General features: G+C 28.9%; 2 protein-coding genes across 3 annotated transcripts; both read right to left on the reverse strand.

The window, feature by feature from the left end:
• LOC100813880 (xyloglucan endotransglucosylase/hydrolase protein A-like) lies at positions 1-1,857 on the reverse strand. The gene is made up of 4 exons (NM_001365120.1): positions 1,633-1,857; positions 1,431-1,531; positions 1,127-1,320; positions 1-757 (listed from the first exon to the last, which is right to left on the reverse strand). The coding sequence occupies exons 1-4, from the start codon at positions 1,814-1,816 to the stop codon at positions 358-360; spliced, it is 879 nt and encodes a 292-aa protein (NP_001352049.1). The 5' UTR covers positions 1,817-1,857; the 3' UTR covers positions 1-357.
• Positions 1,858-13,281: 11,424 nt separating this feature from the next.
• LOC100814418 (OVARIAN TUMOR DOMAIN-containing deubiquitinating enzyme 12) lies at positions 13,282-19,752 on the reverse strand. 2 transcript variants are annotated; one of them, XM_003548000.5, is made up of 10 exons: positions 19,539-19,752; positions 18,761-19,007; positions 17,563-17,636; positions 16,940-16,994; positions 16,777-16,851; positions 16,199-16,272; positions 16,025-16,073; positions 14,594-14,678; positions 14,114-14,170; positions 13,282-14,005 (listed from the first exon to the last, which is right to left on the reverse strand). In XM_003548000.5, exons 2-10 carry the CDS (start codon positions 18,935-18,937, stop codon positions 13,959-13,961), a joined length of 693 nt encoding a protein of 230 aa, XP_003548048.1. In that variant the 5' UTR covers positions 18,938-19,007; positions 19,539-19,752; the 3' UTR covers positions 13,282-13,958. The 2 variants fall into 2 exon arrangements, with proteins under 2 accessions (XP_003548048.1, XP_040866455.1); XM_041010521.1 differs by lacking the exon at positions 17,563-17,636 and having other exon boundaries at positions 19,539-19,692.
• Positions 19,753-21,306: the final 1,554 nt, after the last annotated feature.

The following is a 21,306-nucleotide window of genomic DNA, read 5'->3' on the forward strand; positions in this document are numbered from 1 at the left end:
GCTAGTGTAACAGTGGTATATTTTGATTGAGAATGAGATAGTATTACAGATACAAATTAAGGCACATTGCCATATCTTTTGTTACATACCTCAAACTGGTATACATACCATAACAACAGCAATAGATGATGACATAAATTATCAACAATACAAGCAATAACCCCAAATTGAATTTTGTATCAGCACTTAGGTGCGGCCTTCATGAAATTAAGTAGATGGGAACTTTATGGTAGTGGTAATAAAAATAGGAGATGGAAGCTTATATTAAATTATATGTCTTGGTAGGTTCTATGGCTGAGAGGTGATAATACTCAGTAAAACTGATAGATACTTCGCATTAATATCACGTTATTCAAATTAAATATCACGGTCTCTAGCACACTCTGGAGAGACTTGAGGGTAGCGTTTGCGGTCAGCACAGTAGTTGTAGATGGTGTATTTCTGGCGAACCCAGGAGAGTTTTTGCCACTGAGCAGCATCAAGATCACGAAACTCAGGTTGATCCCACCACCTCTTGCCTTGTGTGTCACAGAACTTGGCATTCACTGAGGCCTCACAACCATCAATGTGGAAGCCCTTGTAGGAGGCTATGAAGGGGGCTTTGGACCAATCTGTTTTCTCCAAACCACCCCTTGTGGCCCAGTCATCAGCATTCCACAAACTGTTGTATATCTTCATTGGTTGGTTAAATGGGAACTTCACTCCCAAGTCATTGCTGTTCTTGAACACCCTTATTGGGTAGTCATCCACATAGAAACTGCACACCCCACATTTGGATTTCTTTTAGTAATAATAATGTTATGTAGACAAATTTCTATAAAAATAATAAGAATAGTTAATGATCAAATTTAGTGGTGAAAATTTCTTCATTGATAGCACAAAAAATTTACGGACGAATTTTTAAAAAGTACATATAAATTCAGTGAGGAAAGTTGTTTTTTCTTTACTTCTACTGAAATAAATAAAAAATAGTGATGAATATTAAAAATTATATATAGATTGTGTCATTACTTTTGAATTTTTCTTTAATATGGTTTCTGTAGATTGGTGGAACTGGAATAAGATGGTGGTGGAAAGGGAAGGTGAAATTGTTACTTGTTGAGTGAAGAAGTAAATATATACTTACACAATCTGGTACATGTTCCATAGCACTGAGTATCTGTGATATTCTCTTGTAGGGTCAAACCAGAGGTAGATTCTTTGTTCTCTGTCACCCTTGCCACCGGTGAACACATTTGTTTGCAAAATATAAGGTTGCCCGGTTCTGTTTCCCAAGAACTCAAAGTCTATTTCATCATGTTCTGAGTTTGTGGATGATAACTGCAGTGCCAATCACAGCCAAAGAAAGAGTCACATAACAAAACTGAGAAAACAAATTGGTGGAAAACTTGAAACCAACACAAAACAAAACAGAGAATTGTTTTTCTTACATAGAAAGCAGTGACTGTGCCAGCTGAATCACCAGCAACCAATTTTATGTACATGCTGAAGTGACCAAACAAGTAGGACCCTTTTGATTGGAAGCCAGTACCTGCTCAAAATTGCATGAGTATAATGAATAATTTTATAACCAAAGTTGTATTTACTGCATATAGATCATTGCATATTAGCATACATATTATAGTTACATACCTGTGTATTTATCAAGATGAAGCTGAATCTCAGAACCACCATTGAGGTATTTGATGTGATCAAAGGCCCAGGTAGGCACATAGTTTCTGCCAAATGGCACATCAATTGGTGCTCTTGGGTTGGCGGCGAAGGAAGCAGAAGCAAGTGATAACAAAATCAGACAGGTCCACAGAGAAGAACCCATTTTTTTTCTTTTGTGTTTTCAACTTGTGTTGTGATACGTCCTTGTTATGCATTCCAACGGGTATATATAGGCTCGCACAAAGACCCTGCTTGGACCTCTCTAATGTGAGACCATGATATTACAGATTATTAGAATTAATCTGTCATTATTAGTAACAAAATTATGTAAGTATATTTTTTACTGCTTAATTTAGTTAGTTGAATAAAATAAGTGAGTTATTGTAAATTTTATATACTTATTGTTAATTCTTATAGATAAAAAATTCTTATTAACGTATTTATTGTTTTAGAAATATTAGGTTTAATCTACTATTATTGCACAGATTAATTTTAATAAGGGTTTTTCTAATTGATACTAAGTAAAAATGGAATTAAATATTTTCATCTTAAATAAAAAATAGAATTTAGATAATTATCTTATTCTAAAATTTTATTATTAATGTTATGACTATTACATTTAATGGATCATCTTTCATTTTTCTTTCATATCATTGTGTAAAATTAAAAATTTATATTTGTTAATTAAAATTAGAATAAGATTATAAAATATTAAAATCCTAATGATTATTTTTTAATTCAATCTAGGCAAATAGTTATTATACAAAAACAACTTTAGGTAATAGTTTTCATTTGCTTTACAACTTCTAAGTATATTACTTTAAATATTTTTCCAAAATTTTCATTATAATTTTTAATTAAAAAGTATAGATAAAAATTATAAAAATTAAAATTACTGCTATATATATATTTTTCCTAAGTTAAATAAAGAATATAATGATTAAAAAAATAATATTAAGATTTTAATATTTTATAATTTTATTACATATATCTATGTATTTTAGTATAATTTTAATTATTAACTTTTAATTAAAAATTATAAAATTTTAATTTTACACATAAATGATATGAAAGAAAAATAAAAAATGAAACATTAAATGTGATAATTATAACATTAATGATTGAATTCATAAGGCAACTATAAATTCTATTGGTGATTGAATATGAAATTGGTTAACTTTATTTTTACTTGGATCAATTAAAAAAACTCTTTTAATAATTTGTACTACCTGATTCTCGTATCTCATTTGATGTTTAAGGTTATTGTATATAAATTAAGAAATATTTAATGGAATTAAAAGTTGGTATATTTAAATTAAAATGATGTTATTTAATACCTTATTTTTTATACATGCACCACTAACAGTAAGTATTAAATTATGATATATTTCAGAAAAATACCTTATTAAACTTTAAATTTCTAAAGTATTCAATATTTTGAGGAAAAAATAGAAAACTAAAACATTAAAATACAGGGAAAGGAGATAGAAATACAAAACGCGCTTATAGCTAGCCTTCATTATTATCATTGTATTTGAGGCCTGATTTTTCATTTTTCTTTTGTCGAAAAGTGTTTGAATAGATAGTATACGACATAATTCTGCTTAGCTTGTTTAGTGATTAGGTTGTTGAAATTGAGCTAACACACGTGAGAATTATTTCTCATAAATGTATTAGACCAAGGTAACATCTCCCAAGAAGAAATTTAAACTCACTTGATGAGAAAAGCTAGAGTGGAAGATTATCCTTACTGTTTCTAACATTGTTTTCTTTTACGAGTTTCTGAAATCCTTTTGCATATTAATTGGAAAAATAGTAAGGCAAATATTAATTATTACCTTAATGATATTGGTTAAGCAAATAATAGGAGTTTTTTTTATTGTTATTGAGATGCAGAAAAATATGCATTCCTGTGAATTTAAAATGTTCTCCCATATAATTTTCAAACAAAATCTTTATATCTTAGGACATTGGTTATCGAGATCAAAATTGTAACTTTGAGAGTGGATCTAGAATACTTCCTCATTGTGAAAAATTGCTTCAACGTTTCTAGTAAAAATTAACTTGGCACCCCATTCTAGGAAGGATCATTCTCTACATAGGATAAAAAGGTTTTCAACATCAAGAAGTGTTTTAGAGCAACATTACCATATTAAAATTAAACTCATCATAGCAAGTATCAAGAAATTTTAGAAGTGTTTTTAATATTCCATAGAAATGAGTGTATGTCGGAAAAAGAAAACAAGCTCACAATAGTATATTCAGTTTTGGAACTGTATTCCTCAAACTAAAGACAGAAAATGGATATAGTATCAAGTAGCAACATCTAGCTATTGATTTTTATTTTTATTTTTTATAAGACCTAGCTATATATTGAAGTTACTGTTTCCATTTAGGGATCAAATATAATTTGCAGGGAAAAATATTAAAGAGAATAAGGTGGGATTGGGAGGTACCAATTGTCAGACGTTTTCAGTACAAGGGCCCCGTGCGTGGTGTTTGGTTTGGCTTTGGCTATTAATATGACACCCAACATGCTTTGTAATATTATAAGGTTGCATTGCCGACCAATAAAATTAAAAGTTATTTGAAAATTGGAAGACACTGTTTGCTAAGTGCTTACTAGTTACCACGGATTTAACTCTACAAACGGAAAAGTAACAAGTTCACCATTTCAACAAGACGGGATCTTTCATTTAGAAAAAAGAAGATCCTCTCAAGTGTTAACCATTATTTCTTTCAAAGTTCAATTTAAAATAAATAAAATATAATAATATTGTGCAATCCACGGGATAAACATCGGAAAGATTTTTATCAATGGACAATCAAGTAAACCATATAAGTATCCCCAATTGAGGAAGTAAACATCAGGAAGATTTATCTAATGGACCATGAGTAATCACATAAGTGAATTTGATACTACATATTAACCAAAAATCTTAAGGTTGTGATTTTTAGGTCTTATCTTCACTTATATGGTACTCAATCTTTTCATTTCTACCCAATATATGTGAGACTTCACCTCACACTTGTCTCCAACAATCTTGCCCTCAAGTGTGAGGTGATGGTTAGATGTGGACTGCTCAAACAAGTAAATGATGGTGGTGGATCTTTGAACATAGAAATCCCCTTGTATCAAAAATCTTCTTGATGGATGAGTGTATGCATGAAGGTCGAGAATCTCCCATGGGTATTGCGGCAGTGCAAGGTACTAGAACATGTTAGTAATAATGGCTAGGTGGCTTGGAGTAACCACGATTATGCTTTAAGGGCTACCATGAAATAGTCGTGGATAAAAATGACTTCCACTTGAGGAGGAAACTATCATATGGAAGAAACACACACGTGAAGGAGATTATTGGAGTAAAGTGTGATGTGTCCTACATTGAGTAGTATTGAGAAAGTTGAGCAACATATAGGTAAAAAAAAAAGACTTATAAATTTAACCTTAAATTTTTGAGTTAAAGTGTGGTGTTAAATTTAAATATATAATTGCTCATGACTCATTAATGTAAATTTCTACGATATTTCTCCCCCTTGATTGCACACCAACAAATTATGCTATGAATTTTTTTGAATGGTCAAAATATTATGCAGTGATAATGTCATCGCAAAAAATTTGTTTCTCCATTTCAATCAAAGTCTAACGATAAAATAACTAAAGTTTAAACTTTAAGCCACAAATTTTTAAAGTAAAAATGACACATTTATAAATAAAAATGTTTCTTTTTTCATAAATAAAAGACTTTTATTTTAAGTTTCACTTACTTTTATATCGATTCTGACTTCAATTACAATGTAATTAAAATAAAATAGTTAAATAAACAATATTAATTTTTTTATATAAAAACACAACTATATACCATTGAGTGCATATATCAATGGTGTGGAATAATTTCAACTTAAATATTCAATAAAAAAAAACTTTTACTGTACTAATGATTTTGTCTTGACTCCAATGGATACCTTTGGTATATAAAAATTAGTTATGTACTAGTTGTGTAAACATTGATGAATATACGCATATAAAGACAATTTTACAAAAACATAAGCCAGACATATCAAATAAAGGTATCACTTTCTAAAGGATACAAATCATAATTTACCTCTTTGTAAGATATTAATCCCATCTATTTAATATAACATCCATTTGTATGAAAATTTAAAGTAAAATGCTAATTTAAACAAAACTGATATCCATTAACATCATCGTATTTGTAAAAAAAAATAAAAAAATCCATTCGCATCGTGATGCAACAAAAGATTTTGGATATATTTGTTTCAAAATTGGATAAAATTGATTGAAATAGAGTTATAGTTCAATCCTTGAACACAAGTTCAAATTATATATAAATCTTCAATTATGAAATATACATTACAATGTGTATTCAAACAAGATGAATTAATTGATTTGGGAAGTTGGCCTAGTATTAAGACGTCGAATATTAATATAATGCATTGTATTATTAATATAAACCCATAATTTTTATATTAATAATTTATCTTATTCTAAATAAGATATAATAACAGCTCTCAATATTTAATACTTTTTTTAGAGGAATATTTAATACTTTTTCTGTTAAGAAATGGGGCCGTTTTTCGCTAGGCTGGCAAAAGCATAAGCCACCTAAGTCTTAGCTTGAGATCCCAAAATTTTTAGAACTAATTTAATAACATTGATAGTTATGGTCAAGTAAAGAGGTGTCTCATGGTGCTGATTAAGAAACACACCATGTTAATTCTTAATTGCATACTCTTAATTATTTAAAAGATTAAATATCGAGTGAATTATATATTATTATAATAATTATTTTTGCGAACTACTTTTACTTTATCTTCTTAATTAGTATTCGTACTTGTTTGTAATTTTCAAAGTTATAGCTTATAAAATTTGTATGCACATGTTACGTACATTAAGAGTTTTAATTTTGTAAAATAGTTTTTGTATTGGTTACATCCGTTGTTGATGTTTTACAAGGTAAAAATATTTCTTCTCTTCTTATAAAACTAACTTTTAAAAAAAATCTTGTTCATTCTAGTTGTAATTTTTTTTTTTACGGGATTAGGATACTAGTGCAAGGATCGTTTAGATATTTTACAGCAAAAAACATTGTTATCCCATTAAAGTTTTGGACTAATAAATGAAATTGACATGATACACATTAAATGCAGACTATCATTTATTTTTTAAAAACCATAGAAATAGAATAAATGGAAAGAGGATTGACCCATTTTATTGAGGCAATATTAAGAAAAATGATAAAAGTATAAGATAGCTTTCCAATCAACATGTTTGATTCACTATAAAATAAATTCATATACTATTTGGTAAAAAAAATCATATAATATCTATTAATTATTAGACTTTTTTTTTATCCCGTTTAGTATATACATACATACATATATATATATATATATATATATATATATATATATATATATATATATATATATGCTAGTAACTGGATAATTTTATTAATATATAAAAAATTGATACATATATTGATGGACCATGCATGTTGTGAGTATAAATATTATATTTTAAATGTATATATTAATAATTTAACTTTTTTTAAACAAATATATACCATCATAAATAAATCAGTGTGAATAACATTAAATATGTAGATCAAATGACATGATATTATTAGTTTAACTAATAATTTTAAGTTTAAGTTACAATTATACATTTGTGATTAACTTTATTACTCTTAACCATCTTATTTATTTTAAATTAAATTGTCTCGTATAAAAAAATACATATTATCTTATAAAAGAACATTGTGAATTTTTATAGCAATTATTTTAAAATATTTTATTTTATTCTAAATACGTATATTACCTATAATTATTATGAATAATAATTTTTGTCATTATTAAGTTAAATTGTAATTTTAATCCTTCTTTAAATTTGAAATTTTAATTTTCTATTTTTAAATCAAGACATTTAATTTTCTTATTTTTTAAAATAATAAATCATTAAGACACTTGCATTATTTAGTTAAATTTATAAACACTATTTTATATATACTATTAGTAAAGAGTTATTAGTTTTTTTTAAATTATAAAAAATTATAAATTAAAATATGTTTAATATATAATTCTTTTTAATTTTTATTTTGTATCATTTTATATATAATAATTTGTTAATTTATATTAAAAAAAATTATAATAAAAATAAATGCATGTAAATTTAAATAATAAATATTTTATTTTAATTTATAAATTTTTATAATTCGAAAAATTAATAATCCTTAACTAATCATACATACATGTAAAATATGTTTATAAATTTAATTAAATAAGAAAGTATTTTAGTTATTTATTATATTCTCTTTAGATAGAAAAAATGGTGAGTTGAATTTGTAAAATTTTATGTAGATGATGATTTTTCCCTCTCCTCTCCTCTCCTATGCAACAATTTGCAACATTTTGTTGGATTATTAAATTAACATTGCAGTTTTATAAATTGGTTTGGTAGTGCTTGTTTTTCAGACTCAAAATAAAAATAACTTTCAATTTGGATTGACATTTTATAGACCCCACTTTTCTCGATTCAGCTGCGTACGGTTTGATATGACCATTGAATGTCACAACAAACGGACCCAATTCAAATCGGTCTAATTGAGCAAGCATGGTTTTCTTCCATTTTGACGACTTCACCACCATGTTTGATTTTAAATTAAAATATTACAAATTGAAATTAGTTAAGATTACAAGGTACTTTAATTTAAATCAATAATACATATAATTTAAAAACTGTCATTTTCTGTATAAAAAAAACTGTCATTTTAGAGCAAGTAGATATATATAAAATATCTAACCAAGTCACAATTTGTTTTTAAACATTTTTATATCATTAAAAGGAAACAGTAACATTATTATATGTAGTATGCTCACAGCAAATGTCCACTAGTATTTAAAAGTGAAGTTGGATGAAACTTCAGGATATGATTTGCCAAGTGTCTTTGTATGTATATTAATATAAGCTTTGTATGTATATTAAGTTTTTGAGAAATTATACTTGTAGAATAAATTGTACAAGAAAATATAAAACTGAAAAGAGAAAGAGAAAAAAAGATAAATTTAAATTGAAAATATAATAAACGATAAAATGATAGGAGAAAAATAAATACAAAATATAATATTATATAAATTATTATGTATTACTTTTCTAAGTAAGTTTTTATTAACTAGTATCCTAAAGTACTAACTTTGTATGTATATTACTTAATTTGGAATACTAATAAAAACTTTATATATATATATATATATTTCAGGTAATTAACTGGACTTGGCTCTCGTTTGCAAAAGCTTGAATTCAATACCATATATAACCAATTCTTATCTAATGAAATAGATCAAATTCGTACAATTCATTTGTGAATCGAAGAATTGTACTTAAGAGTGACATTACTCATTGCCAGCATAACAAGTCCTTAGGTTGTCCATATCCATGGTATTTGAAACCTGACAGATAAAGATAAATCATATCTAACATCTAAAAAAAAAAAAATTGAAACTGAAAAAGAACTGCATGTGGCTGCATGAATTGGATACGAAGATGTGACTCAGTTATTCAGGAATAGCTAGTAGGTGGAACGTACAAAAACAAGGTCACATGATTATTTGGTATATGATAAGCCATGTTTATGCGTATAATTCTGCAATGAAGTTGAGCAATAATTATACACATTATTAGTTGTTATACAAATTGAAAGGGCCAACCCTCACCTTTTCCGTTCATGATCGTGGGGGTGTAGGGCTGTGCTGTGATAAGACACTCTTGTGAGGAAATACTAAATCATGAATCAAATCCATATATATATATATATATATATATATATATAAAGATGTTACGATACCTGTCAAGGCTGGAGATTTGTTATTGCATTATAATAATACAACTCAATCACAAAGTGTACACATAAATTGGTCTAAGATTGTTTTAATTTAATAAGTGATTTGAAGTTTAAAGTTTAAGTATTGAGTTACATTAATAATATTGAGAAAGATAATTTTGTTCCTACGTGGCTCAAACATATATAATTAATTACCTCTTATAAATAATAGTTGTGATTACTACCAAATATAATAATAGAAGTCAAATTCTCAACTTTCAAATACAATTAACTTACTTTCAAATGAGAATTGAAGTTTTAGAGAGAAACACATTAACAACTAGTATGATACAGAAAGCTTTTAGCCTTGAATTAAAGTTGGAAGCTGCAGTAAGTTTCTTTGTTGGTGTTTATTTTTTCATACCAAATTACCTAAATATTGATTAATAACTAATTTTGAGTTTCAGTTCTAAATGTGTTAAATACTTGGCGACTCAAGTGTGATTATTTTCTATAAATGATATTTGTGATATTTAAGAGGTGGTTTGGTTAGGGTCAAATTAAGGAAAAGAGGAAGGAAGGACAAAGAAGGAAAATGATTTGATTGTGAAGAAATCTGCATAACTTTTTTTTTTATATATAAAAAAAACTAGGAATTCCATACTTAAAACTTTTATCACAAAATTGAGAAGTTGCTGAAAATGTCGATATCTATGTGTAAAGGTTATTGTGTTTCCTGGAAGCAGTGCTTCTCTCTCCAAATAATGCCACACCCACATAATAATAAAAGGAAAATTTTCTCTTTCTTTTAATTACCTAACAATTTTAATTCAAATATTTATATCTTATTTTTCATTTATTTCCATTAATCAAATCATTTCTATTTTCATCCTATTTTTCTTCTTTTCTCTTGTCACCTATTCTTTTTTTTTCTCCTCACAATCAAACACACCCTAAACAACAACAAAACTCAATATTCTTAATGTTCAAATAATTAACTTCTTGCATTGAAATGGGAATTGGAGTTTTAGAGAGAAACAAACTAATAAATAGTATGATACGGGAAGGCCCTCAGCCTTGAATTAATTGTTGCAAGCTGTAGTTTTCTTTGTTAGTCTTTCTTTTTCCATACCTGAATATTGATAACGATTTGATTAGTACTAGTAACTGAAGTTTAATGACTAATACTACTAAGTAGAACGAGGAAGACTAGCATCAAATTCTCTAATATATTTTTTCTAAACATATATACACTCTATTGGCAGTTAAAATTTATTAAAAAAAAATGTAAAATCAACGAAAGAGACTCATTAATTGTAAACTTTTAGATCCACTAAATTAAATTTGTAATTTTCAGTTATTTTTTGTTAATAATAAAGAAGTGTATTCAAATAAGTGTGAAAGAGATGATGTTATTAAATTTCAAGCAACATTAAACACGATGTACCTAGATAATTTGTACTTTATAGAAAAACACAGATATAGGGTGGTCATTCTATATTAATAAGTAAAAGAAATTAGGAATGGAACATAGAATCACTACGTATTCACTATAATTGGGTAATTCTTATATATTCTGGACCACAGAGGCAAAATGATTTAGTTATTATTCTACGAATATATGGCTTATTTGGTAGTTGATAAGGAAAAAGAAAGGGTTCTATTTCTTATCCATCATTGAAGAGTATGGATTAGACATACAAGCTAGGAACGTGCGTTGTCTTGAAATTGAGAATCCTCACCACATGTGCTTTTATTTTATGCAAAACCTGTTTATCTGGAGAATACGTTAAGGATAAATGATACACATATGGTTTCTTATAATTATCACATATATGAAATCGAAAATTCGAAATTGAGTTCTATATATATTACTAATATAAAATTTTTTGCATTTATGTTTCTGATGTACTATCATATTATTTAATTAACGCGATATCTTATATGATACGACTGTTAATATAATCAAACTCATTAAATGATATATTAACCAGATATTAAATGCTAACACAATTTCTTTTATTATACTGCAACATTTCATCAAATCAAAATTTACACAAGTTGGAGTGAATCTGAATTTGATTTTTATAAAGAAGATCTTGAATTCAAATCTTATAAATGAAAAAAGATATAATTGAGAGAGAAAATCATATTTAAGTTTCTTGATAGATTAGTTATTGATAAAATTAATGAATATTTTACACTAATATTATTATGATGACCTAAAAATGAAATCAAAATTTATAAAAACATTTCAAACACGAATTTTTTGGAGAGGAGATTTTGACTTCTTTAATTACTTGTGCTTTATATTTGTTAGAAAAAAGAAGTCCTAAAAAATATTAATTGAATTCAGTAATTGAAGTAAAAATGGTAAATGCCTGTCGGCTCAAGAGGTTGTATGTTGTTTCAGTTATTCTTTTTTTCTAAAAAATAAAATCAAATTAGTTTTGATTAGCTAGTTTCTCAAATCAAGCTACACGCGCACGTGGTGTCTATAGTGTGATTAGGAAAACTAGTGACAACCAAGAGGAGTTCAATTGATTGAATAATATATTGTATATGTAAGTTGTTGTAATTTTTTTAGTATTTAAATTTGATTCTTATATATTAAAAAAAGCTAGCTATAATTATGAATAACTAAAATATAATTTTAATCCTTTATATATTTTTTATTATATTGAGATTCATCTCTTACCTTTTTAAAAATTCAATTTAGTTGTAAATGTTTTTAAAATAAGTCAAAATGGTCATAATCATTTTGAAACAATGATCAATTTAGATTTTGAGACTCAATTTTTAACTTTTTTTTTTTACTAATTCAAAAACGTGAAGGAGAGAGCTATGTTGATGAGTTTTAGCTTTTTCAAATTTCTTTTCCTAGCTATATTTTGTTTGACTTGTTTGGTTGGTGTTCCTTGGCCAGAGGGAGGATATGCAGGAGGCACCATTGATCCAGCTTTATCTGTTTTGCCTTTTTGTTTGCTGGAGCAGTGGACTTGCAAATAATAGGTCAACCTTTATAGTTTAAGCTTTTGTTTTCTGGTTTACCCAAGGCACGAGGAACACCAACAAAGCACATACTTAAAACTTGCATATACTCTCTCTGGCCAAGGAAAACAAACCAAACAAGTCAAACAAAGTATAGCTAGGAAAAGAAAGTTGAAAAAGCTAAAACTTATCAACATAGCTCTCTCATTTCACATTTTGAATTAGTATAAAAAGTTCAAAATCGAGACAAAATGAAAAAAAAAAAAGAGCACGTATTACACAAAGTAATGACGCGGAGTAATATCCTTTTGTTAAACTAAATCTTATTTAAAAATATTAAAAAATATAAATTAAGATTTGACAGAAAACAACCTTCGTGTAGCTTTTACGAAACTTGGTTTCGTACTAATAGCATTTTCCTTCTTAGAAACTCAAATCGTTTTAATTCTTCACAAGTTAAGTTTGATTGCGTGAAGAGAATGTAAAAGAATGAAATATAAAAGAATTATTTGAGTTAATAGAGAGAAAGAGATGTAAAACCCAAACTAAATAGTGAAAATTTCCCCTTTTTTAAACACAACCAAACCATGGCTTAAGGTGCACAAATTATTTTAATTATGGAAGAAATATGGATTCATTTTACCTCAATTCATTTTTTTCTATAAATATTTCCTGAGAAGTTTATCTAAACTAGTTCATAGACTCTCAGTTACGAATTCTTGTTGAATAAGCACTTAAACTATTGGATAAAACTTAATACAGGCTAATTGCATATGACTGAGGGAAAAGGAAAGGATTTGCAAGGTTCAAACAGTTTTAAAAATTTAGTAAATCAATACATGATTTGCTGCTTTAAAAAGGAATGATATAAAATACAAATCATAATGGACTGCTCTCCCCTATTAAAAAGACATAATCAAAATAAAAAATTAAATTAATAAAAAAATCATCACTAGTATACTGTAAAGAACAATATACAGGGGAAAAAAAAACAAGTGGTTTCTTTCCCTCCAGGTGCCTCCTCTTTTATGTGTAGGAAAAAGATGTCCACAACCTACTGTATCATTAATACTTTGGCAAATAGAATTTTCAATGTTCAATTTTGTAGTTTGCCCTCACTGAATAATTAATAGCTACTTTGTGTTCATAAAGGATTAGTGATGTTTAGATATCTTGGATCATGCAAGGAGCTGATCGCCAAAAGATCCAACGGGTGAACGGGGGTGGTTGAAATGGTGTGAAGGTAGTGGCAAAGATAAACTGACAAACAAAAAGTAGAAAGTAGTGGGCTATTAAGATATCTTCCAAATCTGAAAAGTGGTCAATTCTCAATTGGAAGTCAAGAGTTCTACTTGCCAAAGCCTCAGAGTTGAAAGGCCGTTTTATGGATTTTTTTCCCCCTTTACCTATAAATGATACAAAATGTACACACAGCATTTCATCTTAGGACCATGATGCTTATATCTGCCTCTCTTAAAACAGCCAGTGTTTCCTCTTTGGTTTATGCTGGATTGGTGCATCTATAAAAAGGGAAGATAGTAAATCAATAACTAATAGAAGCCATATTCAATACATCAAAAGTAATTGAGTTTCAAATCTAATGAAGGATCAAGTTATGGTGGACAAACCTCGGATTTCATACAATGAATTGTAATGAACCTCAGACCAAAAGCTCAACCACAGTTCTGCATCATTAAGGAAATAAATAAATGGAAACAAAGAAGTAAGATAATACTACTATAAAGTACTAACAATTTCAAAATTAAAGATCTGAGAATATTTCAATTATTATACGCTTGATTTTATAAGAGAGTCAACTTATGAACATAAATTGATTGGAGGCTAGTAGTTTATCTTTGGTTAGGGAAAATCATAACTTTGGTTGGAATTGTATATTTCTCAACTTAAAATATGTTTTCTTTTTGGGGAAGGTAAGGGGTATTGCCATTTCAGAACGTGCAATGCATACTTGAGACAACATAGTATAAAATGTCCAAAAAAAAAAAAGGGGGCAAACAATCTATATTTAAGTTCTTCCTTGCTCATAATCGAACTCTTCAGACTAAATGAAGTATGTCAGGGTATAACAATGGTGATGATGGCCTTACCACGCTGTGGTGCTTGGTACAGTGGCATAATTTCGATGAAGCAAGTGTCTCTGAATGATGTTAGAAGGCATATCTTTGCAGAAAACTACATTAAAAACAAGAAACATTATTGAACATTGACAGTATTACACAAAAAATAACACCATATTAACAAATAACAAAAAACAGCCTCAAGTTTGTCATGAGAACATGTTGTACAAGTCAATAATTTGAGAGTGAAAAATTCAATTTCTGAGAACAGAACCAGCACATGAACTTCAGTGGCATAATAATTTCATTACTTTTTTTTTTAATTCCTTCCATTAAAAACCATAGCATAAGTAAAATCAACTATTTTGTTTCAAGTTATGTATCTAAACAGGTAGCAAGGTTCTCTCCATTGACATACTTGACAAGGTAAGAAACCAGAATGGCACTTACATTTAAGGTCTTCAATAACCAGAATTAATGAGGGGAAAGAACAAAAGACTGGGAATACCATACAACAACACTTTTCTTTAAACAAAAATGCCAAGTAGGGTTTCACTCACAGATTCTTCAAAGTAACACATATAACCAAATTTTTCCAATGCACTCTAATGGAACAAGCAAGAAACCACACAATGAAATTTTATTTGCAAGATTTGACCCAAAACTCAAAAGGCATTAATTCATCAGGTCTATGGGTCTTTTCCACACATATAGTCCTTTTGTCCATTCCTTTGAATGTGCAGCTTCTTCACCCACATCTCACTCACCAGAATTCCCAATAGTTTTACCCTCATTATCTTATGAAGGGAATCTCAACACAAGCAATTCAACTTAGCCAGGATAAAAAACCTTCTGATTAACCACATATCTAGTTCACCTACATTTCATATTTAGCATGATCATCCCTCAATCTATTTGATAGTTCCAATAAAGTTAAATAGATAGATGTATATATTCATCGCACTCTAAATGTGAAGCTTGGATTACAACATAATAATCTTTGAACTAGTAATACATTACAGATTACAAACGTTGTATCCTTGATTAGAAGCATCAACTCTTTTAAGTCACAAGAACAAATAAACCATAACAAAAATATACTACATAAGTCCCTCCAAGGAAAGGAAATAGATTAACAGTCAACTACTATAAGGCGTTAACCTACTATAAAGGGGCCAAACATAAAACACAAGTATAGTAAACACACATACACACAAAATTTTATTTTATTTTTTGAAAAAAAAAGACCAATATTAGATGTAATACGCAATTACATATTACCAAATATTATTGCATTACTACGTTAATAACAGCTTTTGCTAGATGACATATTGAAATAACCAGTCAGTTTTGCGTGTTATATCATTCTATAACCCAATTGGAAAAATGACCACTGTTGAGAAAGTACCAAATTATCTTTAAAAAATTACTGATCAATTGGTACTTGGTAGCACCACAAACCTTATCCGCAGCTGCCTGTAAGGTAACATGGTCCCCCCATTCTGCAGTTCTGCAAAGCAATAGAAAAACGTAAATACAATGCATTTGATGAAAATGCTACTTAAAGAATCTACGAATGCGATGGCTCATTTTAAATATAATGGTTAAGTAAAGGCCTGTTTGAAATATACATACTTAGCCATTTTCTTGTGGTATTTTTTGTACTTCATTGGTACATAGCATTCATATAAGGAACGGTGATCTTTGAGCTGGCAAAGAGAAACATTATGCAAATAAGTATCTCAATTCTCAAACTATGTATTTGAAATATTTAATATAAAGATTTCATATTGATCTACCACCTAGATCAGAGGATTTGTACCACTTTCCTCACATGATTTAAAAATAATTTTTAATACTATATATGCCAATAACTTAACATACATTTATTATAACTTTCCAATTTCTTCTCTTGGAGGACATTTCTTACTCTATATAGTTACTAGTTAACTAATACATTATTTCTTAATCAACAATTGTCAACTAATCTCAGACACTATAAAAGAACAAAAAGCTCCTTTGTATCTCTCCACCCCACTCTTTTCCTTTTAATATGCCTTCATTGATTCAAATCTGTTCATCTACACATCAGCAAATTTAAATCTGTTAACCTAGTAAAACAACAATCAGAAGCCCAGAAAACCAGATGTCCTCATAGGTTGACATCTGTTGTGGGAATTACTCTTTCCATGACAAACACTAGAACAAGATACCTGTTTCACTATCTCTTTGCGAACATGCTTGTGGTGTTCAGGTGACCTATACAACTGATCAGAAAGTGCACGGAACTGTAATGTAGGAAGAATAATCAGCAAAAATTTAAAAGGATATTATGATCATGCTTATGTCTCATAATCAGTTGCTATAATAACAAACCTGACAATTTCCATCTCCAGATACCTTGACCTCACATAAACCATAGACATTCAACCTAAGGAAATGAAGAGAGAATAGTTTTAATACCTTCAACAAAGAGTAAATGCATAGCAAGAATATATGTATTACATTTTACTGGCTAAACTTATAATAAATCTAAGTTCCAAAGACAGTTGGTCAACAACTGTGAATGCAAAAGCAATAGACAAAGTTGTGAAAATCCTAATCTTGAGTTCTTAATGTTTCAGAACATGAATATGAATTTCTCCATCATTAACTAACATTAGTGACACAGAAAAAACCAAGTAATTACTTGCATGCTAAGATCCAGATACAAAAAGGTCACTGATTGATTTTTCCCCATCATCTCTTTCTTTTACATTTCACTGGTGAGGCATTGCAAACCCCTACCTTGGTTTATTTCAAGAGGTTGAATGAATTCCAGTATACTGCTCTCATCAATAGTGTTTTGCAGCTTAATTATCTTATTTTTCCAACCACAACTACATGACCTCCCAAATGTGCCACTGTAACTACAGCATGCCCCCAACTCTCTAGTCTCTATTTAAGTTTTAGAATATTCACATAAGAAACTGAATACTTTATATAGGAGAAATACACACCTCTGAAGCAGACGCTGGTGATCCATACTGGCATCACTTACAGTGGGGATAAAGGAATTTATCCGGGGTACATGCTGTAATTTTAAATTAGAAAATATTAAGAAAAACATAAGTTGTCAAAATTCAGATATCATTCCCTTCCATGATTTTAAAAGAAGGCGGAGCACAATATGAAAGTCTGTTTTTCTATGTGATGACAATGCCAATGAAGTGTAATTTGCAATACCATACAGAAACAAAACTAAGAGCCAACTCTAGAAAGTTCACGGGCAGAGAAAGGAAGAAGTAAATAAGAACAGCAGTGCCCGTATGTCCTTTGAGAGCATTAGATATGCCCTGAACCAATTCTACCAAAAGCTTAAGCTGTTGGGTGAAAGCATGTGAAGGATTTAATATTTAACAAATCACTCACCCAAGAACTTTCAAGGCTTGAACTGTAGGGATTTTTTATTTTTTTTTTAACTGTAGGGAAGTTAAAAGGATGGATTTGATAAATTTTGAATTAGATTATAATGATGATCCAAAAACAAACCATTAATCCATTTATGATACAACCATCTATGACCTGTTTAACCAAAAACCATCTAATCCATCTATTTTAAGTGTTTTATATTTCATTTTCAAAAAATAATAAAATAAAGTTCAATATTTATATACATTCTTACACTCAAAAACCATACTCGTCCCTTAATGACTTATGCCCAACCAATGAGCTTTAGACTACTAGATCCAAAGGATTGCAAAATATGTTAGATGATTCATAATCCATCCAATAAGAAATGGTGACTAATCCAGCCAATTCATTAAGCTTTACTTTCATAATTAGACGGATTGATTGGATTTATACCTTGATGGATTGGATGGTTAGTGGATAAATGGATTGAATTGCCACCCTATTGAACTATGGACAGTGAACCTATCTATCCAACCTTTTGTTAAAAATTTAACTTCTATTTAGAATGAATGGGAGAAAGAAAGATTAAACTCTAGACCATATAGTCATAGAGTAACATTCTGAAAAGCTTAAGCTATCAGTGCACAGGAGGAATGATATTATATTTAATCTAAGACAATAAATAAGTTTTATAACACATGCTTTGGAAATAAGAAAGAAAAACCACAACAATATTATAAGACCACAACTGGTAAAAGTATAAAGTTTTAGTTAGGGAAACAACTGAAAAGCAGGAATTCTTACACGAACAGGTTCCAAGTTGGTAAGGCGCCGGCCAACTGCTCCATCTAATTTGGCATACTCTTCAGACAGCACAAGAGCAATCATCCTGTCATCCTCCACATCCTGCTGACTGCTATGGGAAGTTGAACCCGAACTTTCGCCCCAATACTCAGTCTGAGTACCATTTCCATTAATCATAATATCCTGACCCAACACTATAAGTTTCAACCTGAAGGCAAATTTTAACAACTATCCACAGCAACTGAACCTGAAACAATCGAGAGATTTCACGGTCATAAAACATTTCATTCACAATCTAAAATTTATCTAACAAGGGATGATCTCACCAAATCATCAATCCTAAAAGTCTAGTTAGAACAGAACACCCAACAAAGCAACACAAACAGACATAATGCACCAATTCAAAGATGAAATCAGTGAGTGTACGTAAAAAGCAAATAACAAGAGAATTATAATATCAAATGATCAAATATGACAATCATATTCAAATTATTGACGGGTCAAATAGAAAACATAAATCTTCAACTTACAAATTCTTATTAAAAAAATAATAATATAAACAGAGCGATACATATTGATCACAAATGGGAGAAATTCAATTGACGAGAGGCAAGCAAACAACGCAAAATCGGATCCAAGATTCTCTGATCACAAACCAGAAAGCAATCACAAAAGGGTTCGGTGGATATAATCAGCAAAATCCAATCCTAAGAAACGAAGATAACAATTTTATTTAAAATTATTATATTTAAGAAGAAAAAAGAAAAGAGAAAAAAACCCTGTGATTCTGATGCGAGTGAAAGATGATGCAATGAATAATGGGTGCGAAGGTGAAGAAGAAAGAAGGTAGCAAGTAAGGTGTGAGACTTAAACAAAGGTTGGTTTCAATTCCGCGTTTTTTCAGTTTGGTGAGAGAGAGACGATAACAACTTGAATTAATGTCAAATGTAGACGACACGTTATTTTATTTATTGTTTTTTCCGTTTTTCGACGGACATTAACGCTAAAGTAAAGGATATAAATAATAAATAATAAATAATACTCCACTATCTAAGTAGGCCATGGCTACCGTGGACCAGTGATTTAGGTGATCCATTTTGCTCCAGCTTTTACTATCCGTTAGATTTATTTGTATAACAATTCACGGTCTGGATTTGTCATATGTAACTCCTTATACCAGTTTTAAATAACTTAAAGTAATTAAATTAAGTTTTCAGGAGATAGATTCATTTGACTCATTTGCCCCTTTATTGTTCGTAATCGTTTTTGTATTTCTTTTCTAATTTTGCCTGTACTTCCAAACAGGCACACATGATACTTTTAGCTCTTAATATATTATTTTTCAAAAAAAATTATATTTAAAATTGTGGTTGACCAGTAATGATGAAGAAAGAGAGAAAAAGAAATTGGAAGAAAGAGTAAAAAAAACTTCGTATCACATTACCCGGAGGCTCTTCGCTATGCGAAGGTAAGAATAAGAAAGACGATAAGAAAAAAAATTATGATCCTTAATTTAAAAATGAATGTATCAAATGATGTATTATAACTGACTTTTTTTTTAGGGTGAAAATGTCTTTTTTTTACTTATTAAAATACTAATGGCAAAAAAACTATAAAAGACAATATTACCGGAAGAACCTACTATAGCAGGTTAAACCACATGGTCCACTGGACGATTTGCATTGCTGGTCCACTGAAGTAGTGACCAAATAAATATCTATGTAGATTTGTACTTCTAACTTGTCTGTTATGATTTTCAATATATTATCTTACAGGACAAGGAAGGTTAGCCATATTTTATTAGGCTATCTCCTTTTGACTTTTAACATTTTTCCTATAATTGAAAGTCACTAATTTTGATTGATATCACTTATTAATAATTTTATGAGATTTATCAAAATTTATTATTTTTAATAAATTTCAGTTATTTATACGTGTTAGAGAAAGTATCATTAGTCTTCCTCCGATAACTAATGTTTAGAATAAAATGAAATTTTTTTTAAAAAAATCTTGAAATAATACAAGAAATATTTGTAATTAGAGAGTTATAATAATTTGATAAAAAAAAAATTAAGTGAATTTTTACATGGATGTCATGTCAATATTCGTGCGAGTTGAGAGCATGATAGTGTTACTCTACTTATTTATGTCAGCATTGTTTTTCCTTTTTATTGTTTCAATAATAGTTTTAGAGAAAAAAAATTGGCACACACTTAAAAGTTGAAATGGAGATATATCGGACAGTGTTAACTAGCTGGTGGCAATAACACCGTGTTTGAGGTCAACTAAAGAAGAGCAAAACGAATCTTTTGTTGCACACGTGCATTAATACATTGACCATTGATTTAATATAATAAATATAAAAAAGAGTGGCTAAGATCCTAGATGAGTAACTTGACAAATGATAACAAGTAGTGTCCTAACTCCTATAACTTGTTAATTACAATTAAGTCCTTAAAAAAAAGTTAGTTTCTTTTATTGAGAATTGTTTAAATCACACTTTCTTTCTTTTTTTTCATTTTAAAATATACACTCTTCTACTTTTA

Source organism: Glycine max, chromosome 16 (assembly GCF_000004515.6).
Source record: "Glycine max cultivar Williams 82 chromosome 16, Glycine_max_v4.0, whole genome shotgun sequence".
In the NCBI taxonomy this organism is placed as follows: Eukaryota; Viridiplantae; Streptophyta; class Magnoliopsida; order Fabales; family Fabaceae; genus Glycine; species Glycine max.

Excerpts from the sequence above, each read along its gene's own strand:
- LOC100814418 (XM_003548000.5), bottom strand. The coding sequence starts at position 18,937 with ATGATTAATGGAAATGGTACTCAGACTGAGTATTGGGGCGAAAGTTCG. Across the intron at positions 16,852-16,939 it reads CTGGAGATGGAAATTGTCAG|TTCCGTGCACTTTCTGATCA; the intron begins GTTTGTTATTAT and ends CCTACATTACAG. Across the intron at positions 14,171-14,593 it reads GTACCAAGCACCACAGCGTG|AACTGTGGTTGAGCTTTTGG; the intron begins GTAAGGCCATCA and ends TTAATGATGCAG.
- LOC100813880 (NM_001365120.1), bottom strand. The coding sequence starts at position 1,816 with ATGGGTTCTTCTCTGTGGACCTGTCTGATTTTGTTATCACTTGCTTCT. Across the intron at positions 1,532-1,632 it reads TCATCTTGATAAATACACAG|GTACTGGCTTCCAATCAAAA; the intron begins GTATGTAACTAT and ends AATTTTGAGCAG. Across the intron at positions 1,321-1,430 it reads GCACAGTCACTGCTTTCTAT|TTATCATCCACAAACTCAGA; the intron begins GTAAGAAAAACA and ends TTGGCACTGCAG.